The sequence below is a fragment of the Lasiodiplodia theobromae genome (genome assembly GCF_012971845.1).
Source record: "Lasiodiplodia theobromae strain AM2As chromosome Unknown scaffold_36, whole genome shotgun sequence".
NCBI classification, from domain to species: Eukaryota; Fungi; Ascomycota; class Dothideomycetes; order Botryosphaeriales; family Botryosphaeriaceae; genus Lasiodiplodia; species Lasiodiplodia theobromae.
In genome coordinates this window covers 347,234-373,404 of record NW_023336515.1, presented here as the reverse complement: position 1 = coordinate 373,404, position 26,171 = coordinate 347,234, and the positions used below count along the sequence as shown (strand labels likewise).

Below are 26,171 nucleotides of genomic sequence, written 5' to 3'. Positions count from 1 at the left end.
CCCTCAATGTTATGAGATTGTCGTACTATACAAGCATTATCATATATACACGCCACATGCCCCTGTACAAGAAATAAACAAAAAAAGAACACACAGTCCTTTCCTTCCCCCTCTCCCCTGCTTTCTCATTAGTTTCCCCCACCCATCATCCTCTTCTTACACGATCGTGACATCCCTCTTGCCCCCACTCTCGAACCACGTCCTGCACGTCGGACTGCCGACAAAGTACCCCACCCGCTCAAACTCCTCGCCGTTCAGCGCCAGCGCCAGGCCCCACGCCGTCTCAATGTCGACCATGACGTCGTCCTCTGCCGGCGTGCGCGTGAAGCAGCGGGCCAGCAGCAAGCACCAGTACACGCCCTGCGAGCTCCTCCTGGACGACGACGACAGAGACGGCGGCGACAAGCCCAGACCGCTACCGAGCCCAAACCTCCCATCATCCTCGTCGCCGTCCATCGACATCGGCTGCGGCGGCACGTCGAGGTAGATGGTGCCGTACGCGCCCTGGATCATCTCCTCGCCGGGCATGCCGGCGGTGGCGACGGCGAAGGGGGTGCGCGGGCTCAGCAGGCTGGGCACGTTGGGCCGCATGAAGCCGTGCAGCGTGAGGGCGCCGCCGACGACGGCGCCGCAGGGCGCGGCGTTGGGTCGAGCGGGCTGAACCGTGCATGCGATCACGTCGGCGACGGGCTCGTACCACGAGCACGAGTCGGCGTGGAAGGCGATGGCCGCGTCGACGCTCATCCAGGACCACGAGGGGGCGCGGTAGCGGGGCGGGCGGCGGGCGATGGGGGTGAGGGGCGCCGAGGCGGGGAAGAATGGGAGGATGTCGTCGTTGTTGCTGTTGTTGTTACTGTTGCTATTCTCGAGGAGTGGGAGTGGGGATGATGATGATGAGGTGGTGGAGGTGGAGACGACCCAGGACAGCTCGCTGAGGAGGTGCTTGCGCCACAGGCCGGCGAGGTATTGGTCTTCCATGGCGTCGCGGAAGTAGGTGGCGATGCCCGAGAGCGCGGGCAGCTTGTCCATGGGGTCCGACAGCAGCCGCGCCGTGTAGTCGTGGACGACGTATTTCCACGTGCGGAACAGCCTGGGCAGCCGCTCCGATTGCTGGGCGAACATGCTGTGCGGCGAGTGGGTCGACAAGCGCGGCTGGTGGATGCGGCCCTTGGGCGAGAGGCGGATGGTGGTGAGGCCTGCGGCGGCGCAGTAGCCGTTCCAGTCCAGGGGGTTGTTGCTGTTGTTGTTGTGGCGGTGGTGGCGACTGCTGCTGCAGTCGCGCGCCTTCTCGCCCGCAGTGCACCGCCAGACGGTCAGCTCGCGGCCGTAGATGAGCAGGCGCGGCGACAGCACGATCTCCTGCAGCGCCCAGGCGCGCTCGTGGAGCGGCTCTCGCGCGGGCTGCTCGACCAGCGGCTGCTTGCGCGGCAGCAGCAGCATGTTGCCGACCTGGTCCCCACTCGTCCGGACGGGGAGCTTGACGAGCGGGTCGCGCGAGCGCTCGGCGTGGAAGAAGCCCTCGTGACAGGAACGAGCGCGGGCGGCGACGATGGTGACGTGCGAGTTCTGGAAGACTTGCTGCATGCGCGCCATCTCGTGCTCCTTGTCGTCGGCGCTGTCCTGCATGATGCACAGCGAATCCACCCAGAGATATTTCAATCCCAATGCTCTTGTCGTCTTGACGGCGTCCTGCAGCGTCTGCGGGAGCTCGGCAACCTCGATGCCGGCCATGTGCTCCCCTATTGTTTCCGTCGACGTCACGATGGACTGGGATCCTCCCCAGCAGTAACTGAGTGTGGCGTATGGCTCCGGCTCGATGCCTTCCGAGTCGACTAGACGCACAACGCCGGCAGCCTCGCCCACGTCGAGCACCCTGGACGGGAGGGCACGCCTCTTTCGCACGCACGACCGGTGCCCATTGTCACACCAGTCCAGCCAGCTCTTGACCGTTGCAAGCTCTTCGGGCGTCCCTCGATCCGCGTCCAAGCTGCAAACGGGGAGTGAAAAAGCGTCGTCATCTTCAACGGCTTGTTGTGGTTCTGCCAACGGATCACCTTTCTCTTCGTTAACACGGTATCGAACGCCAAATCCAACGGAGCAACACTCACCGTGCTCGGTCGCAACATCGAACAGCAACGTCCCCGGGAACAGCGTGCCCAGTCTCCGCACCCTCAGTACCGGCACCAGTGGCGCCTGCTGCGACGCCTGCCCTTGGACCTCACCATCCACCACACCCCCCCAACCCGGCCATGACGGAAATCTCTGGTGATCCCGCACCACTGGACTGCCGGGGCCGCTGCCACCCTCCGTCTCGAACGAAAATTCAAAATGCACGACTACATCGTCTGCGCTCTTTCTGTTAGCACCGACACCACCGCCGCCGACCCCCTGGTCACCACCCAAGGCAACGGCGTTGGCATCCCAGCTCTTCTTCAGGTTGCTTCGCCGCTTCTCGCCCGTGACGACCGAGTCGAGCAGCACCCTGCAGAGGCCGCACCTCTGCCTCGCCGACTCCTCGAGCGAGCCGCGGCGGCGGGAGTAGACGAGGCCCGGGCTGCACAGCAGGGCCCACGGGGAGCCGAAGCGGTCGTCGGTGGAGATGGACTGTTGTGAGGTCGTGAACACATCAACGCAGTGCTGGCACGGCTCCGTGGATGATGCCGGGGCGGCGGTAGCTGCTGCAGGAGTATCGGCGGAAATAAGACGACGATGATGATGAGGCAGAAAGCGTGCGGGAAGTGCCGGCGATGCGGCGGTGTCCAAATCATGCATGAAGGGCGCCATATCCCGGGCCCTAAAAAGCCCTCCCCGGGTTTTTCGTCTCTCCTCTCTCACTACTCACGCTCCCCCACAACGTCGTCCCTTTGGAAATCAGAAACTTTTTTTTCCTTTAAGGATTTCAGGGAGAGGGGGCCTTCTTTAGCTTCGCCCACCGAAGCGTCCAGAGGGTACAGTCGGTCCGATCGGAGCGTAGCACGTAAACACAGCCCTTTCCTCCCAAAGAAAAAAAAAGTCGAAACAAGAGCGGCCTGTCCTTCAGGCGTATCGTCCAGAAAGCGCGCACGAGGTCCGACACGGTACGTCCTTGGGTGGATTCGACAGCATGGGGCAATCGGGCACGGTTGACATCTGCTTTTGCCTGTGGGTAGGACTCCCGGGATAAGGGGACGGCGGACGACGAAGGAATGGAAGGGAGACCCGGGTAGCAGGCTGGCAATCTGTGGGGTGGAAGCTTATGGGGACAAGTCATCATTCCTTCGAGAAAGATGGTCTTTGCTTCTAGCTGCATGATTATTGATGAGAGGCGGTGACTGGAAACGCCCGGGACCCGCAGCGGTGAAAGATCGGCGCGACGAGACACACCACACGCTTACTCGTGTCATTCGTTCTTTCTCTATCTCTCTCTATTCCTTCCAATCCCTCCCTTCAATTTCTCATCTTGCTCCTGTTCTTTAGCCTCTCTGTGGCTGAGGCGGCGTCGCGAATACGAGTCCCTGCAGCCTGGGCGGCCTCTCGTAAGTCCGCCTCGGCGATACGAGAAGTGCGGTAGCGCATGAGAATGTCTCACTTGCAAGGCTGAAGTCTCGACTCTGCTCGAATCGCAGAAAGTAGAAAGCGATTCTCAGGGGGAGGCGGCATGAGTGGAGCGTAAAAATTCAACCTATTGGCGCCAGCTTCGGATAAACATTAGCACCGTGTTTAGAGCCAAACCTCAGGCAGCAATATAGTCTGCTACGCTAGGCTGCGGTAGCAGGCGCTTCTCTACGCGTTGTATGAAATGGCCCACGAACTTCATAATGTGCTGAGCAGCAGGGTGAACATCCGAAATTGGCTGAAATCATTTCTTCTCTACATCTTTTTCTTTTCTTCAGGTCATGTTGTATCGGGCATAACGTCTTTCACTGTACCGTAATTTTCCCCCTTTCTCTTTTGTTCTATCCATCCCACGCTTCACAAGTTCTCGAAGAAGAACGTCGGCGCGCCAGGCACCGCAGACTCAGCGTTCGGCGGGAGGTTATCCTTGGTCTCACCCTCACCGAAAAGGACCTTGCCGACCTTCTCACCCTCCTTGACGCCAATAATCTCGACGACCTTGAGCTTGGTAACCTGTTGCTTCAGGCCCGGCACCATCTCCTTGAGCGTCGCGACCTCATCGAACGGAAGACGACGGTCAAACACCTCACCAGCCTTCTCACCACCATCGAGACGCCTCTTCAGTCCCTGGATGAAAGGCATGGCCTTCTTCATGTCAGGCTTGGCAACTTCCTTGGTGATGACCTTGACGTCAACAAGGCCGAGCTCCTCGAACTTCTGGCGCACAAGCTCGAGGTACTTGTCTTGCCAAACGGGGAACGCCTCGGCAGCGAAGATGGTGAGCTTCTTGTCCTTCTTGGGATCGAAAGCAACATTCTTGCCCTTGGCAAGCTTCTTGACTTGTTGACCCTCGGCCGACGTGATGTTCGACGTCGTAGTGCGCACGTAGTCGCGGGCAGCCGTGAGAGACGGATCCGGCGTGGCTACAGTTGGGTAAAGGGCGTTCTGAATAGTCTCAGGCTTCTTCAGAACCTCGAGCCAGATGTACTCAGCCCAGTGAGGAGCGATGGGCGTCAGGAGGAGGGCTTGAAGCTCAACGAAACGCTTCGCAAGATCGGCGTGCATGCCGATGCCGGCAGCCTTAGTGACCTCACGGTAGAAATCACGAGCGGCTGTGAAGTCGTAGAAGCCGGACTTGAGCGCCAGCTTGTACGAAGTGCTAGTTGGACCATATTAGCATTGTCTTTGCTTGTCGTAGCTGATTAACTTACTTCACGTAGTGTTCCTTCGTCTCAATGACCAAGCTGTTGAGCTCGTTCTCGAACATCTTGTCCCAGAGCAGCTTCTCGCCCGTACGTTGGATGGTATCCGCATTCTTGACCTTGCCACTATCGCGGGCCTCCTTGTACTGCGCCTCGCCCTCGACCAGGTGCGCCTCGTTGACCATCTCTTCGCACCACTTCCTGAGCTCGAAGAGCTTGAGAATGATGGCGTTGGCGACGGTTTCCTCGAAGTTGGCATCTTCGATTCCATCACCAGCATCGGCAAGAGCCACTCTGGTTGCGTCGGCACCAAACTTCTTCACAGCATCGCCAAGAGTAAGGAAGTTTCCGGTACTCTTACTCATCTTCTCGCCGTTAAGCATAAGGTGACCATTGACGCGGAAACCCTGCGGCCAGTGCTGCTGACCGAAGAGAGCGGTGTGGATGTAAAGGCAGAAAGTAAGGTGGTTCTGGATCAGGTCCTTGCCAGAGACACGGACGTCCAGAGGGTACCAGTACTCAAACTCTCTCCGCATGGCCTCGAGATCCTCCTTGAGAATGTCGGTCTTGACATCCTCGGAGCGGCAGAAGAGGTAATCCCAGACCTCGTCAGTCATCTGCTCGGGAGTGATCCTCTGCTTGGAAAGACCCTTGGTCTTGCCGAAAATGTCGCCGTGGAGGTAGTGAGCAATGGTGTAGTAGCTCATATAGACCGTGCTGTCACTGAGAGATTCCACCAGCTGAGTGTGGTCCCACGGCAGCTTGGTACCGAGACCGTACGATCTCGAGCACGCCCACTGTGCCAACCAGCCAAGAGTCATCTTGAAAGCGTGCTGGGCCTCGGGGTAGAAGGTGTTCATGCCGTTCTCAAGGTGGTTCAGGACAGTTTCGCACCATTCGCCATCGCCACCGTTCTCAGTGGTACCGTAGTTCATGTACCACTGGTCAAGGTATGCGGCAACGCACTCGTCACCTGAGCGAGACATAACCATGCCATCGGGCTCGCCATAGGCGAAAGCATCACCGGCATCGATCAGCTGCTTACGAACAAGAGGCTTGGCATCCTGCACGGACTTGCCAGAGAACTCGCCGTAAGTCATAGTACCCTGATAGAAGCCCTCCTTGTAGGCCAATTCCTTAGCCTCAGCAAGCTGCTTAGCATCCTTGGGAGAGTTGATCTTCATCTGCTCAACGAGCGTCTTCGCGGTGAGATCACCGTACGTGGGCGTCTTGATGATGGGGATGATCTCGAGTTCCGCCCACTCCTTCTTGATGCCGTAGTAGTCCGCCTTCTTGATGAGGTCCATCGTGGTGGCGTAATCGTCAGGGCTGTCGGAAGGCACGCAAGTTACGACACCAGTACCCTTGGTAGGCTTGACCGACTCCATGGGGAGAATCCTGACATCCTTGTGCGTAGAGAGCGGCGCGTTGACAAGAGTGCCAACGACGTCAGAACCCTGCAGGTCGATGACGTGAGGGAAAACACCCCAGTTGGGGAAGATGTTCTGGAAGGCCATGTTGCGAGCAGCACGGTGGGACAGGAAGAAGTACTCGTTATCCGTGACCTTGAAGATGCCGTAGGTGACCTTGGGACCAACGAAACAGCAGGTCTGGCCGTACATGGTCTCGGGACGGAGAGTGGCAGGAACAAAGTAGACATTGGCGCCGCTGGGGATCTTATCACCAATGATAGACTTGGCCTTCTCGGGCCACTCAAGAACCTTCATCTTCAAAGCAGTGTACTCCTGGACGGTGACACCCTCGCCGGAGCTACGGTCGTGGTCGAGACAAGCCTGGCCATCCTTGGGAGAGTAAACAGTGTAGCGCTTGCCGAACTTGATCTTTCCGAGGCCCTTCAAGCGGTTCATTTGCCAGCGGACGAAGGCATCGTAGTAAGGGTTGGCGTCGGTGGTAACCATGGACCTACGCCAGTCGACACGCGCACCGATGGAGGTCAGGTCTTCCTGGCATCTCGGGGGGAAGAACTCCAGCCAGTACTGCGGATCGGCGAACTTGTGGATCTCCTCGAGCGGGATGCCCAGGGAGAGCATGATCTGGAACTGGTATTTGGTCTTGATGGTCTTCGCGGCAGCCTTGCCCTTGGTCGCCTTGAACTTGGTGATGTCGGCCTTGGTGGTGTCCTCGGTGGGCGCAGGAACCTCATCAGCCTTGGGCTCGGCAATGTCATCCTCCTTGCAGCCCTCAAAGTTCTTTCCAAACAGCTCAACCTCGCGCACCAGCTTGTCGGCGCAGGCCTTGATGGGCATACCGGTGCAGTGGTAGCCCTGGGGGAACAGAGCGCGCTTGCCCTGCATACGAGCGAAACCGGTGGCGAACTCGACCTTACTCGCGGTAAAGCTGTGGCCGGCGTGCAAGACACCGTTCATGTAGGGGTAGGCCATGGTGCCGAAGAACTTGGGCGCCTTCGCACGCAGGTCGTCGCCGGTGACGGAGCCGAAGGGGAACTCGGTCGTGGAGGGAGCATCCTGCTGGAAGACCTTGGAGTCCTGCCATTGCTTCTGGTACTTCTTCTCGGCGGCAATGAGGGTATCGCGCTTGTCGGTCTGCTGGGTGTCAGGGTACGAAATATATTTGCGGCGGGGCGGGGCAGCGCACGTTTTCGATCTTGAGGGTGTTCTTGGAGCTGGCGTTAGGGTCCAACGCCTCGAGCGTCGCTTTGGCGGCCGACATGATTGCGGAGTGCTCGCGGCGCAGAATGCGAACTGAGGCCCGGTGAACTCTAGGGCTGGGTGAGTCACGGAGGGCGGCGTGGTGGGCTGTCTGTCGCCGCCGAGAAAGATGCGGCGGGAATGACGCCCGGGCGGTGAGCAAGCGAGGGCCGATGCAAGGGCAGCAAAGCCGCTGCAGCCCGCTTCAACACCATTGCGCTGCATCGCCTTTGTCGCCGCACGCTCGCCATGCTGCGCACATTAGCCCGCCGCGCCGCCGAGCCCGCGCGCCCGGCTTTCGACATACACAGCAACCCTTACAAAGCGAAGCGACTGTGGCCGCCCGACTTCTCCAAACTCTCGCCGAAGCACCAGTTCCGTCTGGAGCGCAAGTTCAGGCGCCGATCTCAGCTCAAATGGGCCCGTCCGCGGTGGAAGAAGTTCGTCAATCTGACACAGTGGGCAACAATATCATGTGAGGACAAGCATTGGGGCTTTATCACGGCGCTGTGGCTGATGCGAAGCAGTTGTGGTTATCTATGGTGTACTCTTCATGGACTGGAATGACGAGATCAAAACCAAGGGTCGTTCTCGTGAAGATAACGCCCAGCCTTTCCAAGGGGTAAATTCCCCGCATGATTGTTCAAGTGACCTGTATACTGACTTTGCAAAGGTCCGTGAGTGGTTCAGACGCACCGTTGACTCCATCTGGTCCAAGCCTACTTCGCAAGCAGAGCAGTCTCAACCTTCCTCCAGAACAGCATCTTAAACCGCAGCAGCACCAACTTCATTGTATTGGACGACTCTGCCAGCAGTCGGACGCATGGTTGAAAGAAACTGCGACCACAGACGCTACAGCCCGCCAAACACAGCAACCTCCGGCATTGCGGCTTGCATTGGCTCAGAACCGGGACGAATCACGCCACCCACTCGTGAGGAGAATCTCTCAATGCCTAATGAACCAGGAATTGTGCTTTCTCGGGATATAGCAGCCACGCCATTCAATCCAATTCTTTTTTTTTTTTTGGCCTGCTTGTTGCGCTGGAGTTGGCAATCCGACTCAACTGCGCGTATACGACCAGTCCATGGATATCTTCCTATGCGGCCCTGCAAACTTTCCTGCGCCAATCCAAACTGAAGATTTTGTTGGAGCGTTCTCGAAGCAGCGTTTCGCTCGTCACCTTGCGTCGCTGGGTGACCTGTCTGCTGTTGTCAGTTCGAAATATGGGCTCGACGGTCGAGTTGCAAGAGTGTGGCAGTGTTCTGATGATGCATCGACAACTACGAGGTGTTTGAAGTCTCGTGCGCGGAAAATACGACCACTGACCGGGGATTTCCGGGAAATAACCCCGAAGGGCTCTCGGCCGGTGATTCGGATAATTCGCCTGGGTACTCGGAGAATCTAGTCCATCAACTACCATAGCAAACTTGGGAGAGTGATGTTATTCTTACGTTCGGTTATCAATGAAGTACTAAGAATACAACCTGCATCACCTGCCGGCCTTTTCTATCAAATCTTGTGAGCACCCCGGTACTCTTGCAGTTGAGGCGGACCCCACCGCCAGTCTTGCCATATGCGTCCAAGCCTTCGGAGACACATGCCTCAGCTAGCTTCCCCACATGTTTGGACCTGGTTTTGCCTCTCATTGGTTACCTCCGCACGCCAGGTCTGGGCTCACCCGCCTTAAGGTCGCTGCGTGCAAACCTTCCCGAAGCGCTGAAAAAGGTCATTAAAGCCGACCTTGCCTACTCACATCATACTTTCTGTCTCATTCTCTCAGACGCATCCAAAATTTCCCAGCTCAGGCCACATGTCTTCGGTGCCCCGAACTCGCACTGGCTGCCAGGTAAGAAAACCAACCGCCAAAAGCCCTAATTGGTTGTCCATCGCTGATGTAAGCTTGCAGAGCTGCCGTGTTAGGTGTGTGACACTTCCCGTCCTTTACGCCGTGTGCAACTGGTGGCTAACTACACGCCCTATCTAGGCATCTGAAATGTCAGTACCCACTTTCTAGGTCTTATTGGTGGATCCGGCTGATGGTGATGAATGTGGTGCAGGTGATGAACAGCGACCCTCTTGCACGCGATGCGCGAAGAGTGGCATCGAATGCGTAAGGGGCTACAACATCCGCTTCCGACATAGTTTAAACCCAAGGTAACACTGTCCTCTATGTGCAATTCTTCATTCTGCGCACGCCATCCCCTGTGTAGCCGAGCGATCCCTCTCTAGGTCCCACAGAATGGCCATGTCTAGTCCTAGATTTTGAGATGACTGACCGATCAGCAGCGTGGCCAACATCAAAGGTTCTGGAATTGGGAAATGTGAATACGACTTCTCCAAAAATCAGCCGTGGTGCAAGACCACGCATAACCTCAGCTATGTCGACGAAACTCCTGAGCTTCGAAACATTTACGACCATGATCAAGACCCCGAAGACAACATAGTCGTCACTCCCCCTGGGTGGCGAGACCACATCCCCTCGGTTCCCACTGAAGACTTTCCTGTCCGAACTCTGTCGCAATCCACGGCAATAAGACCACCTTCAGAGACGCGCCAGAGCGTCAGTGAGGCCGGATCCTCCCCAAAACGTCGCAAGCTCGAGTTACCGCATCGCTCCGAATCGTTGTCGCACAATTCTCCTGGTCAGGGGAGCAACCTCTTCAGCCGACCTGCTACGAGGCTGAGATCAGAGTCTCAATCACAGCTCACACCATCAGACGTCGCTGCAGATCTCCATCTAAGCGCTCGAGACGGCTTTCCACAGCTAGAGCCTACCTCTTCGCTAGCAAGCGACTTTGCGCCGGAATTTCCTTCCATCTCAAACGCTCCCAGCTCGTTGTCGCACATATACTTGGACACGCCAGTATGGCCACTAGAAAAGAAGGAAGAGGCTGCCTTGTTACGATATTTCGTCGACAACTTAGCTTCCTCGTTCGACCTTTGCGATCCGGATCGACATTTTCAGCTCGTCGTGCCCCAAAGGGCAGCAGTTTGTCCGCCTTTGATGAACGCCATATTGGCCGTATCAGCGAGACATTGGAGCAGAGTGGGAGAGTACGACCCCTACGTTGCCGAGCGATATCACTCGGAATGCTTGAAGCATTTGATTCCAATGCTGGATGAGACGGCGGCTCTAATGGACGAAAACCTCCTCGCGGCCACGGTGATACTGCGCTTCTTGGAGGAGATCGACATCCCGGTGTCTGGCGCTGAATCTCAAAGTCACCTTCTAGGGACACAGGTATTCCTCACAGCACAAGAACGGTCGACTGTATACGGTGGGTTGAGACAAGCTGCATTCTGGGTAGGGCTCCGACAAGAGATTTACATGGCATTTGTCAACCAACGAACGATCATCCCGGTTCTGGAGCACTGCAACATAGACCGCACCTTTGACGCAGCGAGCGACTGTGTGTGGGCGAATCGGATCGTGACGCACTGTGCAGATGTGCTGCGGTACTGCTTCGGCGATGAAGAACAAACCACGGCGAACTACAACAGGTTGTTGGATTATTGCGACGGGTGGTACATGTTCAAACCGCCGTCGTTCTCGCCCATGTTCTACCGGGAGTCCGATGGCGTGAACAACGTCTTCCCCGAGATCTGGCTTCTTTGCGACGCTGTGACGACTGGTCTACAGCATTACCATCTCGCGAAGATCCTCCTTACGGCACATAACCCGAAGGTTCCACGACTTGGTCCAGGACAGAAGCAGGCATTAACAAAGATGGATGTACGTTGACACCCCTACAAGCTATCACGCCTTTACTCATTTTTCCGACAGGAACAAATCAAGGAAGATGTCCGGGCGCTGTGCGGCATGGCCAATTCAAATTCGCGCTGTCCGCCAAACTACGTGTACGAACCGTTCTTGTCCAGCCACCCGCCAAAGTTCAGCCCCAGCCGGTCTAACGCATCTCTTAGAACCGCGTCTATGGCCATCGCGCTTGCTGGAGAGAGGTTCACCGAACCGGCTGAACAGAAAGCGCTCATGGAAATACTCCACACGTGTGAGACAATTCATGCATGGCCGACGCGAGTCGCGTGAGTGTCTTTTTTTTCCTTTTGAAGAGCGAATAAGAACGTGTGCTAAGATCATTCCAGACAGATACAGCTGAAAGAGGCCTGGGGTTGGCCGACAGATGGCGATGACTCGCATATAGATGCGAGCAGGGTCAGCATTGACGGGTTGGTAAATGCGCTGTCTTGAATGTCCCGATGGGGTTTGTGAATAACCAAGCCTGTTCAAACCCAGTTCAACGCGCCATGGAATCTTTGCGCGAACTCCCATAAGTGTCGGTTCTCTTGGTACCCGTTGTGATCAATAATCCCGCTGATGCGATTGGGTCCCTAGCGCCTGATAAGTGGCGCGCGCCACGGAGGCAAGATGCTGCGGGGAGGTTGCAGACTCTAGCGCCCCCCTTCGAAAAAACGGCACGGCCAGAGATGACGCATGCGAAGCATGTGGATCCGTGGCCCATCTCGAGCTTCCCGAGGCGCGGCACATGCTCCGCACGACGGACGATTGCGGTTGGTGTAGGAATGCGGGTCTAAAAGGCACGTCGGACTGGATTCCCTCATCTGTTCATGTTGTAGAAGCTGCTGACGACCCGCTTAGCCCCGCATCCTTCAGGAAAGTGGCGCGCCCATCGCGAACGCTCAAGACGGAAAAATTCCCCGCACCTTCCCCAGACTTACTCGCGTTTCCCCACAGTCCTCGCCCCGGACTGACGCACATACTCCCGCCGCAGAGGCGCGGGATCCAGATTGCGGCCGGCGTGCAGGAGAAGGGAGATCCGAATTGTGGAGGCTCTTGCGGCCTCGGCGCCCAAAATGGTGGGGTGGAGGAGCATGCCTTTTCCAGCGTCTTCGACGAACGCCAAAATGGAAAGTCAGTCCCGTCGACTCTTTTCTATATCAACGTCCAGCAAACCCCAACAATGTCGCTCTTCACACTTCAGCGCACCTCATGCTCTTCTTATGACCCCCTGTCTTTGACGCCTGCCGTTCAGCATTATCCCCTCTCCTGAAATTGTCTACGTTCTGATTTTTTTTCGACGATACCCGCCAACATGGCACACATCCTGCAAACCCCTGCCTTTCAGGAGACTCTGAAGGAGCTCTCCAAAGCCGCAACGCCGCAGAGCTATGCCGACGTTGCTGCTCTCGGTGTTATCGCTCTCGGCTCTGCCGGCTACATCCTCCGCAACTACACCTGGGACAAGCCCGACCCTTACGACTACATCTGGTATGAGCGGCCGCAGTTGAAGAATGGCGGTGCGCTCAACGCCAAGAAGGAGACGCGCAACATTGCACAGAAGCTTGAGGAGACCAACAAGGACCTCGTCATCTTCTGGGGCTCGCAGTCTGGTACGGCTGAGGGCTTCGCAAACCGCCTTGCGCGTGAATGCCACCTTCGATTTGGCCTTGAGACCATGGCTGCCGACTTGTCCGACTTTGACGCCGAGACCATCGCGCTTATCCCCGAGTCCAAGCTTGCCATTTTCATCTGCTCCACTTTTGGCGAGGGCGACCCCAGCGACAACACTGCCGGTCTTTGGGACTGGCTACTCAAGAGCAAGGATATTTCGCTGAAGAACCTGCGCTACTTTGCTTTCGGTCTCGGAAACAGCAACTACAAGTACTACAACCGCGTCATCGACGTCGTCGTTGAGCAGCTCGACAAGTTTGGCGCTCGCCCAATGTTGCCCGTCGGTAGGGCAGACGACGCAGAGGGTGGCACTGAGGAAGACTTCATGGCGTGGAAGGACGAGCTGTTCGCCGTTTTCAAGAACGAGCTCAAGCTGGAGGAGCGTGAGATTAAGTACGAGCCCACGCTCGCCACTGTCGAGGATGACTCTCTCGAGCCCATTGATCTCTACCACGGCGAACCCCTCCACCCTAGGGACAACCCCAAGGCAGCCGCAGCCTGCTCTCCCATCAAGCCCCTGAGCATCCAGAACCCTCGCGAGCTGTTCCACACCAAGGACCGCAACTGCGTACACATGGAGCTCGACCTCACAGACCATGCCGAGGTCAAGTACAAGACGGGCGACCACCTTGCTGTTTGGCCCACCAACCCTGACGCTGAAGTCGACCGCCTCCTCGCTGCCCTCGGTCTCACCTCCCGCGCCGAAATCCCCATCTCCATCAAGTCCCTGGACCCGACCCTCAAGGTCAAGGTGCCAACACCAACCACCACCGCGGCTCTCTTCCGCTACTACCTCGAGATCTGCGCCCCCGTCTCGCGTGACACGATCCTCTCGCTCTCCCCCTTCGCGCCCACGCCGGAAGCGAAGTCCTTCCTGCTGTCGCTCGGCAAGGACAAGAACGCCTACGCGCAGTACCTGGCCCGCACACACCTTAATCTGGGCCGACTTCTCGCGCTGGCCAGCCCCGGGCAGACATGGACGTCGCTGCCGCTGTCCTACGTGATCGAGACGCTGCCGCGGCTGCAGCCCCGCTACTACAGCATTTCCTCCTCGTCCGTCATCTCGCCGCGCCACCCCAGCATCACCGCGCTCGTCAGCACCACGCCCCTGGCCGCCGCCGACGACGACAACTCGACCCCCTCGGTCATCCCAGGCCTCACCTCCAACTACCTCCTCGCCCACGCGCACCACCACCCCAGCAACCCGACCCGGGACTCATCCCACCCCAACATGAACGGCCTCATGTACGCCCTCACCGGCCCCAACGGCGCCCTCGTCTCAGACGACAAAAACAACGCCGCGGCGCCCAAGCTCTACGCGCACATCCGCAAGTCCAAATTCAAGCTCCCCGGCGCCGGGTCGACTCCCCTCATCATGGTGGCGGCGGGCACCGGTCTCGCGCCCTTCCGCGGCTTCGTGGCGGAGCGCGCGCGCCTGCACTCGATGGGCAAGGAGGTCGGCCGCATGGTGCTGTTCTTCGGCTGCCGCCGCGCGGACGAGGACTACATCTACCGCGAGGAGCTGGAAGGATGGGAGCAGGCGCTCGGCGGCAAGCTCGAGATCGTTACGGCTTTTAGTCGTGAGAACGGGCAGCCTAGGCGCTATGTGCAGGACCGCGTTGACGAGAAGATGGAGGATGTGCTGGGTTTGTTGGAGGCTGGTGCGAACTTTTACGTTTGCGGGAGGGCGAGCATGGCGAGGGAGGTTGGGAGGAGGGTTGGTGAGGGGATGAAGAGGAAGGAGGAGGGTTGGAGTGAGGAGCGTGTGAAGGAGTGGAGCGAGGCGTTGAAGAGGAGGGGGAAGTGGTTGGAGGACGTTTGGGGTTAAGAGATTCTTCCCATGTTCTAGTTGCATGGTATTCGGATGAAGACACGGCAGAGTTCAGGCGTTAGACAAGACAAAGACGGCGTTCTTTTTTTTTTTTTTTTTCAAAAATTCCATTGCTCATTAGACTCTTTCATATAACCCATCCTCAAAAGAGTACCATCATCATTCATCATCAAACACTTATTATAAGTATACACGTGAAACCAGCGTTAGAAGCCAACCGTTTCCCCCTATTTTCTTTTCCCCAATCACAACCCCAGCGGATTATCCCCCGTCTGCTCCTTGCCGCCGAAGCGCTCCTTGTCCTTCTGTGCCTGCTTTCCGAAATCCTCGGCGCGCTTGTTGCCGCCCAGCACCTGCGCGCGGTCGTCCTTCTCGCCCGTGACCGGGTCCAGGACCGGCTTGGTGATGCCGCCGACGGTGCCCGTCACCGGCTTCGTCACCGTGCCCACGACGGCGCCCACGGGCGACAGCACCGCGCCCAGCCCCTTGCCGACCGGGTCGAGGCCCTTGGCGATGATGCCTGTGTGGAAAAAGAGAGTTAGAGCGGCGCTGGGAGTTTTTTTTTTTTTTTATAATTTAAGGGAATGCTGATGCATGGTGATGGTTGTTGGCTGGTTGAGGGGAGAGAGAGAGTCGTGTGCTTGTGCTCTAGGCGGGGGGTGGTGGGGCCGGGAAGGTATGGTCAAAGAGGGCGAGGGGTTTGGCAAGCAAGACGTACCGCCGGGCTGGTTGCCAGCCTCCTCGCTCGAGTTGTTCGGGTTGGACATGTTTATGTGGTCTTCTGATTTGTTTATTCAAAATCTGGGAGGTTCCTCCGAGGATAACTTTGGAAGAAATAAAGTAGAGTGATTTGGCTTAGGCAGGGTCAGCTTTTTGGGGGGTCGAGCCCGGTTCTAAAATATCCTACAAGCTGACATGGATCTCGTCCCTGTTCCAGCCAGGTTTCGATCTTGCGTCAATCAACGTTTGTGTGTTGCGACGGAAGAGGGCTAGTGGCGGTTGGGCCCCAGGCGGGCTAGGCGGGGCCCATGTCGTCGCCCGCAACAGCCGATGATGTCATGGCGGTACGCTCCCCGAAACAGGGAAGGCCGCCAAAGTCGCACAAAGCTGCGTGACCACCACGGCAGAAACTGACTGCGGTCACAAGTGGACATTTGGATCGAGTAATTGGCGAGCGTCCGGGCAATGACAGGCCGCGGTTGCTGGGACGGCCTGCCTTTTTTGCAACCATGGGGACGGATTCTTGCAGCAAACTCACTTCCGGGCAGACCCTTGAGATGTGATACCTCATCTTGCAGGCAGCTCTGATGAGCCGCACCGTCTTCCAAGATTTGACCATACGATGTGTCCGGATCGGTAACTCCAAACGTCACTGAGTGGCGGGTTGAGCGAGCAGCATGCATTTGTGTGACCTGACATTCTTTTGGTTCCCGCGCTGATTCAAACGGAAACATTACCCAATCCATGTTCACATGCCCATGACCTATCGCCATCCCATATGCACAAAAAGCCCGCCCTCGTCAAGAGAAAATATACACCACGTACGAAAAGAAAGAAGGAAAGAAAAGACGAAGCGTAACGTCAACGACTCGCAGTAGCCGGGCAATTTTGCCTCTACCGCTCTTCCCGTCTCATCCATGCGAGACCATGCAAAACATCTTCCCCAGCTTACACACCTTCTTCAATACCAACGTTTCTCCACCATGCTGCCTTCAGGCCTTCATTGACCATGCTCTCAGCATCGCCGACCTGGCGTCTCTCGTTGACTTCCCAACTCATGGTATTGTCCATCTTGAGACGCTTCACGCGACTCGCCATGGCGATCGCTGTGCTCTGTGCGCTGATCGACTGTCCCGACTGCCGCGTCAATCCTTGGAGGATGGTTTTCTGGTTTCTAGTGCCACTGCGCGCGTTACTTTCCCATTCGCTCCTCATGACTGGCAACTGTCATTGTAAAGGTTCCGACGACGACGAGAGTCGGTTTAGATGCAGGTATACGTCCGTTCCGTATCTGGTTACGTCAGTCAGAGACCTGCTTCGACTCAGTTCTGGGCAGAGCACTCACCCCTCCATGCTAATCAACTTCAAGTCGCCGCCAAAGTACCGTGCGTAAAGCCTACTGATGGGCAGTCCGTATCCGAAACCAGCCATTGGCGCCTTGAAATCGCTCTTGTTGAAGTCCGGGTCCAAGTTGGGAGTCTGGTCTACCGTGGTGTACATGTACGTCCAAACGAGCGGGATGGCGCTGCGCGGAATGCCACCTCCCTCGTCCGAGATTTTGATCGTGATATCCTCTTTACCCTCTGCGACAATGACCTTCGTCACCGGGAATTCCTCCTTATCTTGGCCGTGCCTCTCAACAACAGCGCGCAAGGAGTTCTTCAGGGTTTCGAATAGCATGTGCGACAAGTGTCCCGGAACGTACATGAAGTGGATGTGCGGATCGCAGATCAGCTGGATCTTCGGAGCGTCGAACAGGCCGTAGTGATCCTCGCAAACAAACCGCGCGTTTTCAATGGCCTCCATGGCCAGCTCCCGTACGTTTGTCTTGGTGCAGATGATACCGACATAATTAGGGTCGCTCCGTTGCCGTTGGTCCGTCAAGGCGATGTGTTGTCCGATGAGCATGCGAATACCAATGCGCGACATGTAAAACCGGTCGAGGAAGGCTTGGACGTTGTGGTCGATTTGCATCCGTTGCTGTTTCCGCTTCCATTCGAGGATACCCTGGGCTATTTTCACGTGTCAGCCGAGCGCAAGCCGCAGCGATTAGTCTCCCAACATACCGACTGTCGTCACAACGCTGTCGTGGCGGCGCTTTATCTTTTCCAAAGTCTGCGCAAACTTGAGGTTGTACTGGTGTAGTTCAGGCGGCCATTCCTGCCCGTCGTCCGCAGCGACATAGTATCTCTTGGACGCGGCCACTTTACCCACGCCGTTGCCGTTGCCGTTCTCGTCGAAGCCCCTTGGCTCGGAGCGGTATTGTCCCTTGGTGATGCTGGGGTTTTGGGTGGTCTGACTGAGGATTCTCGACTCCTTGCTGGCCTTCTTCGCAGGCCTCAAGAGGCGTTCGCGCACTTCTTGCGACAGTTTTGGGCGGGGAAGGGTGACAAGCTCCTAATCATACCACCAGCGTCAGAAGGCCCGACGGGAGATTTCAGGGTGCAGTGCGTACCTCGAAGGACTGCGCATACCAGTCCTGGACGCGCTGGATCGAGGGCATCTCGTTCAAGCCGTCGGGCAGTTCCTCCAGCTCCTGCACGCGGTGGGCAAGGCGAATGGGGAGTTCCTCGGAGAGAAATTGGGAGGCGCGGAACAGCGTGCCTGCGCGGGGTCCTGTCAGTATAGGCGTCGGAGTCGCTCTGGAGGGCAGTGTGCATACCAGTAGAGGGGCGCTCGCCGAACTGAACCATCTGGCGCAAACTGACTCCGGTGGCGGGGAAGCCAGCATAGTGCCGGATGTTGCTCATGAGCTCAGCCGTCTTCTTCCAACTCATGGTGGGAGCAGCTGCGCGGCCTCGCAGCGCGCGGATATGGGTTCAATGCGTATCCCAGGCGCTCCAGCGTGGTGTAGCAGGCAGGCTTTGTAGGGAAATGCGGTTCGGACGGCGCGCGCTGGTCCCCGCGGCTAGGAGCTCTCGGAGACGACCGAGGTATGGGCGAAGACAGGGTCGATCTGTAGCACAGCGGGGCTGGGGCGCGCTGGATGATGGGTCCAGGGGCTTTCGACCACGGCGCGAGCAACAGCACTGGTGGTGTTCAGGAGAGCGCGAGCTCGAGAGCGGGCGTGTGGATGGGAGTCATCGGCCGCTTTTTCTGGAGCTTAGGGACTCCACCGAGGCGAGCGAGCGCAGACCCCAGACGTCGCTCCCGTCTGCCCGCATCACCTTCCCCGCCTTAGCCCAAACACAACTCAACGCACCAGTGTCTTCACGTGCCAATCGAATTGCTCAGGCCCTGCGCCCAGCTGACGCGATGCGGCGTGACATCTCTTGACCGCTCTGCCGACACGCGCGCTGCCAGCGGCGCAACGGCTGCGACCTAGCAGTCGACTGCGTGCTCTGGTCCTGCACGCGCTTCCTCGGCATGCAATTGCTGGTCGGGTCCGCTCGGGTCGAGGGAGCAGGACGGAAGCGGCAGCCAAACGCGTCGTACCTCCGAATATTTCCTCTGCTGGCGAGCGCCTCCAATTTCTAGGAACACCGCAAAGGCACTCGCTACCCATTAGCCCGAGCCTCAGGCTGCACAGGGAAAGAGAGCATGTGCGCTGCGGCAGTTTTCCCGCACACCGTAGGAAAAATGCCGCGCAGCTAAAGCCGCTGCGCTGTTCGAGCAGGGCACGCGCAATGAGCCGCATGTGCATCAGAAAGTACGTACATGCAGAGCGATCACCCGGCTCGGCCGGACGGCTACTTCTCCCACTAGACAGCAACTATCTGTGTGCGCTTCTGGAAAGCGCCCCCGAAGCAGCTCTGACGCAACCATTGCCCAACGCTAGCGTCCGCACATAGCGCCTTCGGTCTCCGCAGAGATCTGCATCCACTCGCAACACAGATTTGCGCAGCCAAGCAGCCACCAAGACCTCTCTGCGACAACACCATGAAACCCCTCTACCCCCTCTTCACTAGATAACCCGTGCAGTATGGCAACACGCTCCACGTCTGCAAGCTCTTCAGCTCCACTCTCGACCACCCGTCCTTCCCCCCAGCATTCAGCAATATCTCCTTTGTGTCGCGGTCGATGCTGCAGCCAAGAAAGACATTCCACCCAGCCCACGCGTACACCGTCTGCAGCACCCTCGAGCCCAAGTTGCCGCCCGCCTCCTGCCAAGGATTCACGACGTGCTCATGCACGACCATCCTTCCGCCAGGCTTCAGCAGCTTGTATAGGCCCCTGACCGTCTCCTCTGGCCGCGGCACGCCGCAGAGCACCCTGATACAGCAGATCTCGTCGAAGATGCCCTCAGACCCGTTCTTGAACAGCCCGGCGTCGGCCAGCGCCGGGATCAGGCTCTCAGGCTGCGCCCCGGCGTGCAGCACCGTGTACTTGCCCTCCAGGCCCGCCCCCTTGACTTTGGCCCGCAGCTTGTCGTGCAGCTGCCCCGCCGGTTCGGCCCCGTAGACGCGCGTGAGGTTCGCCGGCGTGAAGTGCACGGTCTGATCTGCACAGCTCACACGTCAGAAAAAGCGCTTATCTCAGAACCTGGAGCGAAGGAAGTCCGTACCACCGCTGCCGGGCCCAATGTCGAGGACAGTGCCGCGCACCGAACCGATAAGAGCAACGGCCTCGTCAGCCATTCCTTCCGACATGAATTCGCCTGTGGGTTGACACAGTCAGCCGCCGGCCCATTTGAACCAATTGTGTCAGTGCGTGTCACCGTATGCTATCCAGAAGCGAGAGAAGGCGCGATCGCGCAGCTTTGAGAATTGGAGAAGGACGCCGGGCTCATGCTGGACCGTGACCGTATCAATGATCGTTAGGAGAAATTCTGCAATACGGTAGTCAGTTGGAAAATCCAATGCGGCGAACTTTGTGGTATGACGAACGGTACAAGCCCAGGGAAATGAAGTAAGCTGGCGCAACGGTGCGCAGCAGCTTTTCTTTGAGAGTGGGACCGCACATTGCGATGATGCCTTGTGACGCGCGGGTTTCGGGGGTTCTCAACGATTTATCATCATTGGAAGCGGAGCATTCTGGGACACTTTTCGAGAACTTATACTGCTTGGGGAGACGCGCTGCGCATTAGTGGGGGCTAGCTAACCATTGAATTAGTCAGGGCTTGCGGTTATCCGACGATGCCATGACTTTTGGTCCCTGGCGCGGAGCGGGGAAGCGGTTGAGCCGAGCTGTTGTTCCGCTCTGGACTGATCAACACCATCATCTCTGTCCATCTCTTGCCTCCATGATTATTCTGAGGTGCTGACTCATCTGCAGAGGGGCATGCAGCACAGCCGGGGTCAGCAGCCGCTGATACGAGCGCAAGCAGGATCTTCTTTAGGCAGCCGTCCTATCAGAGCGGGGACAAGGCAAAGTTTTGCCTTTTTGCCTTTTTCCTCAGCCACAGGAAAAATAGGACCAACGCAATGCTACGATTTGTGGCAACAGATTTGCAGATATGGCGTGTTTAGGCAGCAATGATCGGCTTGCTGCCCCTCCTTTGCTCTGGCTAAGCCATGTTTCTGAGCGCCACTCATCCTTCGTGTTCAGGAAACCGCAAAGTCAGCTATGCGACAGGTAAATCAAGCGCTTAGTCACCCCTGCAATGAGAGGCGAGTCCCGAAAGTTACTCATTTCAACTGCTGGTGCTTGCGTCAGCAGTGCATTCGGCTCGAGGAGACGGTTATTTATTTTGCTGATTAACACGCACGCTCTTTTAACAAACAAAATCAGCTACCCGTAGACCTTCTAGGTGAGTTCGTTGACTGCGCCATTCATTCTCTCCAGACGTCTTGTATGTTCTCAAGCTTAACTATAACGGAGCTGCTAACAGATGAATTAGATGAACGTCAAAGAAGAAACATATATGCTTGTTTTAACGCATTAGCAAAGCTCGTACTGAGTTTCAGGCTCCTCGGCATATTTCCCCGCAAATTCGTCAGCTTGCGTACGTGCAATCAGGCTTCACTCTATCTGCAGACTTGTCTGCCTTGTTAATCATTTTCGTCAACCTCCCCGCCCTCCATCACGTCTGGCAAGGATATTAAACCCCTCGAACCCCGGTCTTTGTGGCACTAGGCTCAACGGCGCCTTCTCATCCTTGTTCCCAAGTTTACCGGTCTCCATGAGGCTCTGCGACCAATAAAAACGAGTTCATCTCCAGCCAACGGCCAATTGAATCGTTCCCTCAGACGCCCTCTCCATCCTACTGGCCACCAATATGCCCATGAATTCATTCCAGTCCCCACTTGAATACCCGCACCGGCAACCAAATTCTCCACCTGTGCTACAGTTGGACGATCCGCATCCTCAGCAGACGCCACGATCTGCGCTTTTTCAGGACAATCTTCTAAATAGCACTACCTTAGCGTCACCAGTGTATCACAACAGCGGAAATGTCCTGAATGTTTCCGCAATTTCGCCAGAGTCGCGCATGCGCGAGTCTTCCTTTAGGCTGGGTCCCTACGACAGCTGTGAGATTGATTGGTCAATTTTCCATGGCATGGACTTCACTACATCTTCGACCATATCGACCGCCGAAACCCCTGGTTCGATAACACCAAATTTCCTGTCTCGTACTGTTTCCGGCACCACGCAGCTTGATTTTCCATCAAGCCTCTCCAACAGTATGCTATCTAGCAGTTGTTTTGAAAACTCCTTCTCGCAAACGAACATTGAGGATGCCATCACGTCCATCGACCCGAAGGCAGCAGACCTTTGCCATCGCTGGCTCTCCAACTTTTCGCCTCGCTGGCCCGAGGAGAAAGACTTCGCTGCATTGGAGCAACTTACCGGCGAATCCGTCACCAGGATCAAAACCTGGTTTAGTCAAAGACTATCCCAACTCGCGCCATCACCATCCTTCCCGAGCACCAGCAGGCAACACCTGCAGCTAGCCTCTCCTCCGTCATCCACCCCACCAACCCCTTCCTCCGGTTCTCCAATCGCCGTAGCAGCCACCTCCCGAAACGCAGCGTCTCCTCGAGCCTTCAAAGCGCAGACCCACTGCTGCACGCCGACTCCCCACCCGGAGCGCCTCCGCACCCGCGACCCATCACGGCCCTTCCAATGCACACGCGCCTGCGGCCGCTCCTTCCCGCGCAAAGGCGAGTGGACCAAGCACGAGCAGAAGAGCCGCCCGCAGCGCGTCTGGCTGTGCACCGTCGGCGCCGCCGTCTTCTTACCACCCCCTTCGTCCTCCTCGTCCTCCAGCTCCTCCTCCTCCACCACCGCCTTCGCGGACGAACCATCCAGCCGCCGCAGCCGCCGCCTCTGCGCCTCGTGCGGCGAGCCCGACCCCACCAGCTCGCACCTCGTCTCCAAACACTGGGCTACTACTACTACCGCCACCGCTGCCGACGAGCTGCTGGAAAACGACAGCACGACGTCGACGATACCGCGCTGGTGCCGCAAGCAGTTCATGCGCAAAGACCACCTCCTCGTCCACCTGCGCACAGTGCACGGCGTGGGGGCGGCCGACGACGACGCCGAGACGATGGCGTACTACGGGGCCGTCGGCGAGCTCGAGGTCGGCGAGGAGCTGGAGGGGTGGTACCGCTGGTGCGGGTTCTGTCGGCGGGACGACTGCTTCAGGGGGTGGAGGGAGAGGGTGGATCATTTGGGGAGGCATTTCAAGAAGGAGGGGAGGGGGATGGGGGAGTGGCGGGGGTTTGTTGATGATGATGGTGGTGGTGGTGGTGGGGAGGAGGGTGCGGGGGGTTGAGGGGGGTTGAGGGTTGGTATATAGTGCTGTTGGCGATTGCTGTTCATATTTTGTGGACCAGGGAGCTTCCGGGACGATGCTGCTGGCAGCGCTTCGTCTCGTCATCAATCATACTTCTTGTCTGGAACTTTTCTATGCCGTCGCCGCTCCTCTCCCTCTCTTCATCCGCCTAGCTATTTGAATTTCTTGGCCCTCTCCAATTAGTAATTATTCTCGTGGGCGGTACTAATGCTGTTGGTCAGGTATCAGTGTTGGCCTGCTGGCAAGATTTGATTCAAATCCAGCTCGTATATGCTGCACAGTAGACCAGTGATTTGGCATGAGCGGAAAAATACAAGACGTAGCAAGAGGAATCGGATCAGGATTCGACACAACGGGGCTCCAGGTTTCACTCATCAATCGATTCATTCTCATATATGTACGTGCGCAGCGCGCTGAATGATAGATCGCTCGCTCCAAACTCAGGCCAACAGATTTCGCAATACTTTTAATGGACAATTTCCATTTCACCGCCAGAAACGAGGGCCATTTACGAGGTACCGGAGCAGCCAACGAAGTTGTTGCCGCTGGCACCGGTGTGGGTGATGGCACCGGCGTAGTCGCAGTCAGTGTTGATGATGACACGGTCAGCACCGGGGGAGCCTGCACCGAAGAAGTCAGAGAACGGAAGCTTTAACCACATGAGAAATTAGCAAGAACGTACCGCCAGTGTAAACGCCGCTAGTGCGAATAGGGAACTCCTGGTACGGGCCGCTGACGGGGAAGTCGAAGCCCCTACAGTATTTGTCAGAAAATTGGTTTCATTTGGTGATTGGGGGAGGTTAGAACTGACTCGTAGTTGTTGTAGGTGTGAGGGTAGGTGGAGCTGCCGGCAGTGTCGCCAGCCTGGTAGTAGGAGCAGGCGGCGTTGGCGGCGGCGCGGACCTGGGCCGCGGTGTAGGAGGTGGAGCCGCAGGTGGTGGCGGACTGGCGGACCTCGAGCGGCTTGGGCTCAGACCTCTCGACGGGGCTGGCAATGGCAAGGCCCAGGAGGGCGGCCAGGGGAGCGAGGGACTAGTAGAGAAAGGCATTGGTCAACGTGGCTGCTGTGTGGCGCACAAGAATGACGGAGGGGGCGAACCTTGATGACAAGCATTGTGGCGGATTCGAGCTGGACAAGCGAGGACGAATGAAGGTGAATTGGCTGGTTGGATGAGGTTGTGGTTGAGTTTCACGCCTGACTTTATAGACCGCCGCTCTTAAGCGACCTTAAGGCCGTCAGACCTGGGGTAGGGGAGCTCCGAGGCTGCCCCACGCAGTCCTATCGCAGGGCCAATCCGATCTCGGCGAATTGGAGATACGAAGATACACAGGTGGTGAGGGCCAAGTCTGCATGACTTCGGTAGCGCCGGAGATGGCATGTATCTGGCGACGCGAGCGGGCGCTTGTCTGTGGAATAACAGTGGCCTTTAAACGAACGTGGCAGGTGCTGGACTCGGAGCATATCATTGGCGCCGGGAAATAAAACTAGGAGCACAGGGCGAAGTAAGCGGAAGTTGTTTAATGCAACAGACGTCTAGTCGACGTAAGGATTGGCAGGGCACCTGCTGTTCGCAGACGCGGGGACTCGCAGGAACAGGGCCTGTGACCAGCCTTTGGCTGTTTGTTTTTGGAACAGAAACACTTGTTGCATGTGCAGCAGGCCGTCGGGGCCAGTCAGATACGAGAAGGGCTGGTTGTCGAGGTCTGGGACGGGGTGGGATCGGCAGAGGCGGAGCGGGTAACCATGCCGGAAAGGGAAGGCGCTTGCTGTTTCACCTCTGTGCAGCCACACTCGACCACCTCTTCCTTTCCCATGTGCTGATCTATCTCGGTTGATTGGCGACGCTCCGAATTATTATCACCTAAAATCCTCCTCCATCGCCCTCTTGCTGTCGGACCTCGCCTGGCTCGAGCTTGCAGCCAGCGCAATGTCCGCCTGCGACGTCATCTGACCGGCACCACGTCCGTCCAGCGCGCCTGTCACCGACTCTTCCGCGGGGCCCCCGCCTTGCGAACAGCTCACCAGCTTTCCGGCGAACACCTATCGCTCCCAAATTGCTCCCCTCGGTCCTTTAACCTCCAATTGGCCTCGACGAGCCTCTCTCACCGCATTCCATTCCGCCAGCTTCTCTTTTCCACAATGGCAGCCAATCCGAGCGATATCATCGCAGCCTTCATCCCCGACGCCATCTCCGTTCAGGAAGCCGCTGAGAAGCTCGCTGCGCCTGCCCGCCAGGCCTTCGAGAAAGATGGCGACCTAGGCAAGACCGAGCACGAGCTGGAGAGGCTGTGGACCGCCGTCACCAGCGCCGCCGAGCAGACCCCGCACGCCCAGCAGAGCAAGCTGGTCGACATCGTGCTCGCCATCAAGGCCATGCCGCAGCCCGCGCACGAGAGCAAGAAGCTGGAGATCTGGGGCGAGGAGCAGCGCTGGGAGCAGCTCCCGCTGTTTGGCGCCAAAGCCCGTGAAGGGCTGGACCTCGGTACGCTTGCTCGACCACCTTATCGTGAGACGAGTTGAAATGACTTACGCCAATGCTATCTTGCAGCTTCGGACAAGCCCGACGACAGCTTCGTGAACCTCAATGCCTTCTACGCCCGCGTGACGGCCGCCGGCGCCTGCGACCTCAGCCTGTACGCTATCTGGATCCTGCGCGCCGCCCTCGAAGACCCTGAGGAGGATGACATTGCAACCGACACAAAACCGGCAAGCCTCAAGGCGGCTTCCGTGTGGCTCATATACGCGGCCGAAACGCTGTCGAAATTGAGCCGAGAGAAGAAGCAGTTCGATGGGAAGATCGCCAAGCCGGGGAGAAGCCTGACCATTTTCAAGGATGCTCCGGGCTGGCATGGTTTTTGTGAGGATCGATGGGAGACTTGGGTCGATCGCCTCACCCCTCTGAACGAAGCGAGCATTGCAACCGACGCGAAGCCGTTGGTTAGCCAGGCATTGGAGGCGGCTTCCAAGGTTTCCAAGAGCAGTGCCTAGAGGCAGAACTCAAGATTGAACATTCCCTGGCCAAGTTACGAAAAAGAAAGAAA

General features: G+C 57.5%; 11 protein-coding genes across 11 annotated transcripts; 5 read left to right on the top strand and 6 right to left on the bottom strand.

Moving 5' to 3' along the window:
* Positions 1 to 156: 156 nt before the first annotated feature.
* LTHEOB_10195 (Leucyl-tRNA synthetase) lies at positions 157 to 2,772 on the bottom strand (the record flags this gene model as incomplete). The annotated part of the gene is made up of 1 exon (XM_035506813.1): positions 157 to 2,772. One exon carries the CDS (start codon positions 2,770 to 2,772, stop codon positions 157 to 159), a length of 2,616 nt encoding a protein of 871 aa, XP_035368233.1.
* Positions 2,773 to 3,951: 1,179 nt separating this feature from the next.
* On the bottom strand, positions 3,952 to 7,487 carry LTHEOB_10194 (Leucyl-tRNA synthetase; the record flags this gene model as incomplete). Its single annotated transcript, XM_035506812.1, has 3 exons — positions 3,952 to 4,753; positions 4,806 to 7,360; positions 7,413 to 7,487. The coding sequence occupies 3 exons, from the start codon at positions 7,485 to 7,487 to the stop codon at positions 3,952 to 3,954; spliced, it is 3,432 nt and encodes a 1,143-aa protein (XP_035368232.1).
* A 227-nt stretch (positions 7,488 to 7,714) lies between these two features.
* On the top strand, positions 7,715 to 8,234 carry LTHEOB_10193 (uncharacterized protein; the record flags this gene model as incomplete). Its single annotated transcript, XM_035506811.1, has 3 exons — positions 7,715 to 7,940; positions 7,993 to 8,087; positions 8,139 to 8,234. 3 exons carry the CDS (start codon positions 7,715 to 7,717, stop codon positions 8,232 to 8,234), a joined length of 417 nt encoding a protein of 138 aa, XP_035368231.1.
* A 1,042-nt stretch (positions 8,235 to 9,276) lies between these two features.
* Positions 9,277 to 11,676, top strand: LTHEOB_10192 (Arca-like protein; the record flags this gene model as incomplete). The annotated part of the gene is made up of 8 exons (XM_035506810.1): positions 9,277 to 9,312; positions 9,451 to 9,461; positions 9,753 to 10,026; positions 10,231 to 10,744; positions 10,913 to 11,199; positions 11,251 to 11,324; positions 11,391 to 11,510; positions 11,571 to 11,676. 8 exons carry the CDS (start codon positions 9,277 to 9,279, stop codon positions 11,674 to 11,676), a joined length of 1,422 nt encoding a protein of 473 aa, XP_035368230.1.
* An 862-nt stretch (positions 11,677 to 12,538) lies between these two features.
* LTHEOB_10191 (NADPh-cytochrome p450 reductase) lies at positions 12,539 to 14,725 on the top strand (the record flags this gene model as incomplete). Its single annotated transcript, XM_035506809.1, has 1 exon — positions 12,539 to 14,725. One exon carries the CDS (start codon positions 12,539 to 12,541, stop codon positions 14,723 to 14,725), a length of 2,187 nt encoding a protein of 728 aa, XP_035368229.1.
* A 248-nt stretch (positions 14,726 to 14,973) lies between these two features.
* Positions 14,974 to 15,495, bottom strand: LTHEOB_10190 (uncharacterized protein; the record flags this gene model as incomplete). Its single annotated transcript, XM_035506808.1, has 2 exons — positions 14,974 to 15,248; positions 15,447 to 15,495. 2 exons carry the CDS (start codon positions 15,493 to 15,495, stop codon positions 14,974 to 14,976), a joined length of 324 nt encoding a protein of 107 aa, XP_035368228.1.
* A 1,180-nt stretch (positions 15,496 to 16,675) lies between these two features.
* Positions 16,676 to 18,225, bottom strand: LTHEOB_10189 (Pyruvate dehydrogenase kinase; the record flags this gene model as incomplete). The annotated part of the gene is made up of 5 exons (XM_035506806.1): positions 16,676 to 16,739; positions 16,794 to 17,460; positions 17,515 to 17,845; positions 17,904 to 18,052; positions 18,111 to 18,225. 5 exons carry the CDS (start codon positions 18,223 to 18,225, stop codon positions 16,676 to 16,678), a joined length of 1,326 nt encoding a protein of 441 aa, XP_035368227.1.
* Positions 18,226 to 19,338: 1,113 nt separating this feature from the next.
* LTHEOB_10188 (Phospholipid methyltransferase) lies at positions 19,339 to 20,350 on the bottom strand (the record flags this gene model as incomplete). The annotated part of the gene is made up of 4 exons (XM_035506805.1): positions 19,339 to 19,889; positions 19,953 to 20,045; positions 20,106 to 20,216; positions 20,275 to 20,350. The coding sequence occupies 4 exons, from the start codon at positions 20,348 to 20,350 to the stop codon at positions 19,339 to 19,341; spliced, it is 831 nt and encodes a 276-aa protein (XP_035368226.1).
* Positions 20,351 to 21,818: 1,468 nt separating this feature from the next.
* On the top strand, positions 21,819 to 23,108 carry LTHEOB_10187 (Dual specificity mitogen-activated protein kinase kinase 1; the record flags this gene model as incomplete). Its single annotated transcript, XM_035506804.1, has 1 exon — positions 21,819 to 23,108. The coding sequence occupies one exon, from the start codon at positions 21,819 to 21,821 to the stop codon at positions 23,106 to 23,108; it is 1,290 nt and encodes a 429-aa protein (XP_035368225.1).
* A 529-nt stretch (positions 23,109 to 23,637) lies between these two features.
* LTHEOB_10186 (Ribonuclease f1) lies at positions 23,638 to 24,243 on the bottom strand (the record flags this gene model as incomplete). The annotated part of the gene is made up of 4 exons (XM_035506803.1): positions 23,638 to 23,750; positions 23,812 to 23,882; positions 23,941 to 24,161; positions 24,229 to 24,243. The coding sequence occupies 4 exons, from the start codon at positions 24,241 to 24,243 to the stop codon at positions 23,638 to 23,640; spliced, it is 420 nt and encodes a 139-aa protein (XP_035368224.1).
* A 1,026-nt stretch (positions 24,244 to 25,269) lies between these two features.
* On the top strand, positions 25,270 to 26,118 carry LTHEOB_10185 (uncharacterized protein; the record flags this gene model as incomplete). The annotated part of the gene is made up of 2 exons (XM_035506802.1): positions 25,270 to 25,612; positions 25,679 to 26,118. The coding sequence occupies 2 exons, from the start codon at positions 25,270 to 25,272 to the stop codon at positions 26,116 to 26,118; spliced, it is 783 nt and encodes a 260-aa protein (XP_035368223.1).
* Positions 26,119 to 26,171: the final 53 nt, after the last annotated feature.